Source organism: Oxyura jamaicensis, chromosome 22 (genome assembly GCF_011077185.1).
Source record: "Oxyura jamaicensis isolate SHBP4307 breed ruddy duck chromosome 22, BPBGC_Ojam_1.0, whole genome shotgun sequence".
Lineage (NCBI taxonomy): Eukaryota > Metazoa > Chordata > Aves > Anseriformes > Anatidae > Oxyura > Oxyura jamaicensis.
In genome coordinates, this window is record NC_048914.1 from 1,370,379 (window position 1) to 1,378,171 (window position 7,793).

The following is a 7,793-nucleotide window of genomic DNA, read 5'->3' on the forward strand; positions in this document are numbered from 1 at the left end:
GTGCCTGGCCAGGAGCGTGCTCCATCTCCTGGCCGAGCGGGGTCTGGTCCCTGCCGGGAGGCCGGAGGCACGTGGCAGCGTGCAGAAAGGCGCATTGTGAGGCCCCGAGCCTCCCCAGTGCCTTCTCACGCGGTCCCCACGGCGTTCAGGGCCGTCTGGCAGCACAGCCGCCTCCAGCGCTGATGAAATGCGATGAGCCGGACCCGTGACAGCCTCGTCCTGCCAGGACGGGCACGTGAGGGCTGCCTCCCACCCCGACCCACGCTGCCATGAGCTGGGAGCCCCTCGGGTCCCCGTCCCGTGCCAAGCACCCCCCGGCACAAGCGGAACCTCCCTTTGGGCAACGCCAGCCCCGTTCCTGCAGCACTGCGAGGACGAGTGGCCCCTGGCACGTGGTGGCACCTCCAGGGCCACCTCGCTGGGGACAGCTGGCCCTGCTCGGTGCAGGGGGAGCCGTTTCCCCAACCAGTTTCCCCAGCCGTTCCCGTACCTGTGCCGTCTGGGGTGGACCTCACGAAGGAGGGCAGCATCTTCACCGAGGCGGTGGGGTTGGTGTCAGCTCCCAGCCCTTTCTCCATCTCCTTGCGGAAGCGCTCGGACACCTCCTGGAGGGTCTCCTCGGAGAGCCGCATGTGGTAGAGGTACTTGTCCACCTGAAAGGTGCCGAGAGGGCAGGAGGTGAGCGGGACCCGGGGGGACCCGGGCACGAACCCCGTGGCCAGAGGAATCACTGCCAGCAAGAGCAGGTCACCCGTGCCAGGGGACAGCTGGGACCATGCTGCTGCAGCAGCTTCTCTGCATGCAGGTGACGCTCGCCACGGCCCCGGCACATCTTCCTGAACACCTCGGGGTCACGTAATCGTGCCCCGTGCCCTTTGCAGCATCACCAGACGGGGATGCGGGAGAGCCAAACCCCGAGCATCCTCCCGGCCCCTTCCCCCGCAGCCCCCAGCCACATTGCGGCAGCAGCGGGGGCCGGATTCTGCCCCCGAGTCAAGTCCCGGGGCCGTGGAGCAGAGGAGGGCTGGGACTCAGACCTCAACCCGCTCTGCGTAGGCTGCTGTTATTTATTCACCCCCTTTATTTCATTTCCTTGCTGTGCTGGTCGCTCGCTCCCTGCTGGGGAGCCCTTACAAAGGGTTTCGGCGCTGGCAGCTGCTTGGCACCCTGCAGCAAACGCCCGGAGCCAGGTGCCCGGCTGCCCCTACGAGCGGCATCGAAGCACCTCGCGCTCCCCTTGGGAGGACGAAGGGAAAATCCTGACCCCGTGCCAGCCGCAGGCGCCGGGCGCGCTCCCGTCCGTGAGCCGGGCAGGGCCGGCAAGCGGAGAGGCGGACAGACAGACGGACCGCCAGCTCCCGAGCTGTGCCCCGTCGCAATTAACTTCACTTAACGTTAATTAAAGGGCAGCTGCAAGCCCGGCGAAGCCGGAGGAGAACCCCACCCAGCTGCTCACCTGTCTGCAGGCACGTACCACGGGGTCACCCCGAATCTGGCGTGCCTTTTATTCCTCCTCATGGCGGAAATTGGCGTTTTGCGGGCGCGGAACGAGCGCTGCCCTCGCTGCCCTGCTCCCCCGCCTGCCCGGGGCTCTCTCGGGGCTGCTCGGGGTCCCCTCCCTCCAAAATTTGGGAGCCTGAACCCCGCTGAAGGGGCTTGGAGCGGTAGGCGGTGGGTCCAGCCTCCTTCCTCGCGTCCTCCTGGGGGTTTCTGGCCAGGATGCGACACCCACCCGGGGAGCAGGATGGCAGACAGACGCCCGCTGCTTCCCCTCCCGTTTGCTTTCCCCGACTGCTGCCCACGGAGCAGGGCTGGGGTTGCGGCCGCTCGCCTCCGCCCGCTGCCTCCTCCATGAAATTCCCTCTGGGACCTCCCCGGCGGCCGTGGGTCGATGGCACCGAGCCGGGCCGGGTGGCCCAAGCCCACGGGACCGCGCTCTGCTGGGCTGCGGGCGCCTTTCCCCAACCACCGCCCTGCTCCTTTGGGAGCGCCTCGCGCCGCCTGCGGCTCCGGAGAGGCAGGATCCGACCTTCCCCCTTGCCTTCTGCTACCACAAGTGGCTCGGGGGCTCCTGGTAAAGATGTGCTGAGTGGGGGGGGGGGACATGGTTTTGGGGCAAAATGTCCTGAGAAAGCTCCTTTCGGTCAGCGGTGCAAGCACCACGCCGCCGGTGCTTGCGGCATCGCTCCTGAAGGGCAGCACCACGGTGCAAGTCCCTCTCCCGTCCTGCCCTTGGACCTCGTGTGATGGGGTCTCATCCCCGTGGGGTCACAAAAAGCTGCCAGCACCCTCCCGTCCCTGGGAGGATCCCGGAGCTGGGATCTTCTCAGCATCCCCCGAGGCCAGCTCCCCGCCCCGGCGCGGGGCACGAGGTTGCGCCTCCCCTCCGCAGGACACGTTCCTCATGTCCTCCAGGAATAATCGGCGGCGCGAGACGCAGGGTGACCTTCCTCTAATCCCCGAAGCTCTTTAAACCTGGGATCATCTTCTCCTACAAACGTAGACCCCGTCCCACTTGGAGGCTGAGCCAGGTCAGGGCGGCCGCTGTGGCACCTCCCCGGGTCCGGGCACCCACGCGCAGCCGGTCCTGACCCAGGGCTGGGGAACACGACGGGACCCAGCCTCAAATCAATGGGGTCACTGGTCCCAGCACGCCTTCCCTGCTGGTACAAACTGGGAGGTGGAGGACGGGATGGGCAGGAGGCTCTGCTGCCCTCCCTCCATGCTCTGAGGGAGGAGGAGAGCTCGAGCTGCGGGGGAAGGTCTGGATGGCTTGGGGTGTTGCAGCTCCGTGAGCTGGCCGGACGATGACGTTTTCTGATTTTTTTTTCTCCTAATCCTCCAGATGTTCCCACCGGGGTGTCCCTAAGGGTTTGGAGCTGCGAACACACAAGCAGGAACAATTTCCTTCCAGTTCAGGGAAAGCTCCCCGGTGCTCGGACCCTGCCCGGGCGCGCGGGCAGCGATTTGGGTTGGGACGCCCCAAAAAGAGAGGGGGGAAAAGGAAAAGGACGCTCTGCAACTCGTGGCGGCGGGGCCGGCACTGCTCGAGGGTGGCAATAGCAGCGCGATTACGGCTTCCGGCGAGCTCCACCGCTTCCTGCAGCGCCGCAGGGACGGCCGGGGCGCTTCGTGCTCCTGCAGCCCCCGCGTGGTGCTGGCAGCCGTGCCCCTTTGCCGTTTCAGGCTTTTTTTCCCCCCAAAATAAAGCGCCACGGGGTCGGTCCCCTCCGGTTTCCAGCCGGACGCAGCCGTACCAGGAGGATTCGCGGGGGATGGCGAGATGCCACGAGGGGCCGGCGGCGTGCTGGGGGGATTCTTTGCCTTTTTGGCAACGGAGAGTCAAATATTTGTTAGGATGGAAAACACGGCCCAGTTGGGAGGGGGCTTCAGTGCCTTGATGAGCAGAGCTGGGCCAAGGGAGTGCTCCTAAAAACTACAAGCGCGCGCCTCCAGCCCTCCCCTGGCCTCCTCCCGACGTTCCCTTGTCCTGAAATTAATAAATTCCCTTTTCCTGAAATTAATGAATTCCCTTTTCCTGAAATTAATAAATTCCCTTTTCCTGAAATTAATAAATTCCCTTTTCCTGAAATTAACGGATTCCTGCCCCAGCTTTGACACAACCACGACCTTTGGCAGACGCCGACCTTTCTCCAAATGCTGCCCGTCCCCGAGCCCCCCGCCTCGGGGGGCTGACGCTGCGCCCACCCCCTGACCCCGGCGGCACCCGCGTCCCTCGCCCGCTCCCTGCCTGCCGAATTCAACCCCGTGTGACCCCCCCCCGGGGGGCCAAGCCCCCGATGACACAAGCCCCGAGTCATTTCCAGCCGCCGTGACTCAGAACCTTTCCTGCTCGGCCGGTTCCTCCCAGCCCTCGGCCGAATCCTGCCCCGCAGGAGGAGCAGGGCGCCCGTTCCTCAGCCCCCTGCGTCACCGGGAGCCGGCGAACGGGGACCCGTCCTCATGCATCCCCCCCCCCCGCCAACCCCACCCAAAGGGGCAGCCCCCCAGAAAAAGCATTTGAACCCCAAAATGGCCCCGTTTCCAGCTCGATGCCCTGAAATTGGGCTGCTCCCACCGCCCTCCAGCCAGGAGCCGGCCGTGGATCACCCACCCTAGGCGCACCCTCCTCCCTTCCAGCACCCCTCTCCCGTTTTGAACCATCTGAGCCCACCCCTTCGGGGGCTGCCCCCCAAAAAAAAGGGGGATGCGAAGGCTGGGAGCAGCCTGACAGGGTGGGGAAACTGAGTCACATCCCGAGGCAAACGGGAGGAGGCTCGGGACGGCCGAAGGGTGACGGAGGCCGGGCAGGCTGTCTGTCTGTCCGTCCCTCCGTCCGTCCGTCCCGCCGCTGACCTTGCCGGGACGAGGAGAAGCCGCAGGATGGCTTCCAGGAACCTGCAATCCCGGCGGGCCCCTCCCACGGCTGCAAATTAACAAAAAAAAAAAAAAAAAGGGGGGAGCCGGGGCGAAAGGAGCGGCATAAAATTAATTTATTATAGCAAAGGATAAAGGGGAGGGGGCGAAACCTGCCGCCGGACGGGGCCAGAAAATGGGAGTAAAATGAACCTGAGCTCCGTTTTTTCCCTTCTTTCTAAGGAAAAGTACTGGCGAGGAAGGAAAGCTGCCGGCCCGATTATTTCGTGGTGAGTCACGAGCCGCCCGCTCCCGCTGTCACCTCGCTGGCACGGGGCTGAGGCCGGCACCAGGAAGCCCAGGGCCTGGCACATCCCCGGGGAACGCGGTCGGGCGGCGGCAACTTTCAACCCGGGGCGGCGAAGGACGCGGCCCAGACTCACTGGGGTTTGCACAACCCCTGGGAGGTGAGGTGGGTTCGGGCCCCGACACACTTCCCGGCCAGCCGGAGCGAAGCCGAGGAGTTCGGGGCCACCAAGCGGACCCCTGGGGACGGTCGGGTTCAAGGAAAAACGCAAGGAAAAGTCCGATTTTGGGGCTGTTCGGGAGGCCTTTGTCCCGCTGCGGAAAGAAACCGCGGCGCAGGGAAAGGGCACTTCCTTCCCACGTCCGAGGCTTTTTTCTGCCTGATTCGGAGCAAAAAAAGGCGCACGGCCCAAGCACGCCCTGGGCAAGCGCCCTCAAATCTTTTCCCAAATACAGGCTTGACCTCTGGGCTTGGGTTTAGGTTCGGCACTTACAAAAATCACAAAATCACAGCTTTCCAAGAATTCCAGCCCCTACGTTCCTCCGTGCCGGGCACCTGCTCAGACCCCTGCAGGAGAGCCACGCCGAGCTCCAAATTCACACGGAATTTGTTTAAAAAACAACCCCGGCTGCGGGTCTGGTTACTTTTTGGGGCCAGACGCGGCCGTTTTGTCCCAAATCTCCACCACCCGCTTTGTTTGGGCTCGGGAGCAGAGGGAATCGCAGCAGCTCCCGGGCACGCCGCGTAACGAAGCCGAAGGCGCTCCACAAACCCCCCCCCCGGCCGCCCTCCCCGGCTCCCGATCAGGAACCCGAGAGCTGACCCGAAGCCGAAAATGCAGCGGCGGGGCCACCCCGCTGGCCTATTTCTGCCGCCGGGTTACACAACCTTCTCCGGTGGCTCGCTCGCTTGCACAACCCCACGACACTTGACACAGCCAGTGGAGGGAGAAGACGAGCCCGTCTTTCTTTACGGCTGGGAAGTTATTTCGATGCATGTGCCTTTTTTTTTTTTTTTTCATTTTTTTTTTTTTTTTTTTCTGCTTCTTCTTTTCCGCACCCTTGTTTGACTTCCTATTTCCCGCAGCCCCAGGGCCGCCGCCAGCGTGGCGGGTTTCGCCTCTCCCTGCCTGCTCCGCTCGCCGCACGTCCTCTCCGCCTTCCGAGACGGGAGCGAGGAAGCTGGGGCTCTCCGCGGCCGGGCGCTTTCGCCGCCGCTTCATTTTCATTTCCCAAAAATCCCACCAGCTTCCACGGGAACCTCAGCCCCAGCTCGGGACGCGGTGACCGAACCCCCCCGGGCACCCCCCAGCAGGGGAGCCCCGTACCCACGGCCCCGGAGGTGATTTTTTTGCCCCAAATCTTTAATTTCATGAGGGCTTCTCGCAGCCTGACCGCCCGCCCCGGCCAAACAAAGGACGGGCGCGGCGGCATCGCCGCTCGCGGTGCTCCGAGGTGCCGGTGCCGAACACGCGCCGTGCACCACCGGGACGCCTCCGCTTGCGATCGCAGTCCAAGAGCACGCCGCGGTCCTTGGGGGCGGGGGGGTCGGAAATTAAGGCTGGCTCTATTTCCACGTGGTTAATTAAGGGGGGTTTAATTCCCCCCGGGCCATTTCCCCACCAGCCCCCCTGGGCTCCCCGTGTCCCCACGAGCCCCCCGGTGCCGGCGGTGCCGTGATGCCCGCGGGATGCTCGGGGGCCACACGTGGGGCGGCCGGGCGAAAAAACCCACGGGGAGTGGAGCGGGGGGGACCCCCCAGTCCCTGCCCATGGGGGGGACACATGGGGCCACGTGGGGACACTTGGGGACACGTGGGGACAAGCAGGGCCCGCCACGGCACGTCCCGCACGGCGACACTGCCACCCGCCCACCACGGGCCCGCGGCCCCGGCAACACCACCCTCACCCTCAGCTCCTTTTTTTTCTGGTTCCCCCTTTTTTTTCTTTGCTTCCTCTCCTTTTTCCCCCATCTTTTCTTTCTTTTTCACTTTTTGCCTTGCTTTTTACCTTGTCTTTCTTTTTAACTCTTTAACTCTTAACTTTCCCCCCACTTTCTCCCCCCTTCAAATATACTTTTTCTTCCCCCTTTATATACACATTTTCTTTCTTCCCCTTTTAATTTTCTTCTCCCCTTCACACGCACTTTTCTTTCTCCCTTTATATAACTTTTCTTTCCCCTCCTTTATATATATTCCCCCCTTATATATTTTTTTTTCCTTTCTCCCCCCTTACATGTTTTTTCTTCCTCTCTTTTTTCTCCCCCCTCATACATATTTTTTCCTTCCCCCTTTTTATACTTTTTCCTTCCCCCTTTTTATACTTTTTCTTCCCCCTTTTTATACTTTTTCTTCCCCCTTTTCATATATATACTTTTTCTTCTCCCTTTATATATATTTTCTTCTCCCTTTTCATATATATATTTTCTTCGCCCTTTTCATATATATTTTTTTCTTTTCTTTTACATATATATTTTTTCTTCCTACTTTTTACACAGATATTTTCTTCCTACTTTTTAAATATTTATTTTTTCCTACTTTTTATGTATTTTTTCTTCCCTCTTTCTCTACATTTTTCCTTCCCTCTTTCTCTACATTTTTTCTTCCTTCTCTACATTTTTTCTTCCCTCTTTCTCTACATTTTTCCTCCCCCTTCACACATACTTTTTCCTCCCCCCTTTATATACACATACTTTTTTCCTCCCCCCTTCCACACACATTTCCTCCCCCCCTTTCTCTCTCCCCCTCCACGCTTCCACCTACCCCCCCCCCACCCCACCTCCCGCACACAACCCTACATTTTCCAACTCCCCCCGCTCCCCCCTCTCCCCCCGGGCCCCCCCCGGGCCCACCTTCTGCGCCTGGTCATGGCTGAGCTCGGTGAAGAAGTACGCGAGCAGATGGGACGCGATCATCGCGGCGCGGAGCGGAGCGGAGCGGAGCGGAGGCGGCCCCCGGAGCGCGCGCCGCGGTGCCCGCGCGCGCCCCGCCGCCTCATTGAGGATTCCCCCGGCCCCCCTGTGACGCGGCTCCCGCCGCGCCTCCCCATTGGCCGAGCCGCGAGGGTGTGTGGCGGCGCGCGCCGGGGGCCCGCCCGCCGCTGGGGGGGGGGGTGCCCGGGGGAGGGGGGGGG

At 62.2% G+C, this 7,793-nt stretch overlaps 1 protein-coding gene and 1 long non-coding RNA gene across 3 annotated transcripts in view; both read right to left on the reverse strand.

Moving 5' to 3' along the window:
* Positions 1–7,683, reverse strand: part of HK2 (hexokinase 2) — a 21,463-nt gene extending 13,780 nt beyond the window's left edge. The window contains exons 1-2 of one of the 2 annotated variants that reach the window (XM_035345051.1): positions 7,513–7,683; positions 491–653 (exon numbers count right to left, since the gene is read on the reverse strand). In XM_035345051.1, coding sequence (XP_035200942.1) covers positions 491–653; positions 7,513–7,575 — 226 coding nt within the window. In that variant the 5' untranslated portion in view covers positions 7,576–7,683. The remainder of the gene's footprint in view (positions 1–490; positions 654–7,512) is intronic. The other variant, XM_035345050.1, reaches the window with a different exon arrangement.
* Positions 2,111–5,023, reverse strand: LOC118177390. Its single transcript, XR_004755778.1, has 3 exons — positions 5,013–5,023; positions 3,956–3,960; positions 2,111–2,298 (listed from the first exon to the last, which is right to left on the reverse strand). It is a non-coding gene; the product is annotated as an uncharacterized LOC118177390 (long non-coding RNA).
* Positions 7,684–7,793: the final 110 nt, after the last annotated feature.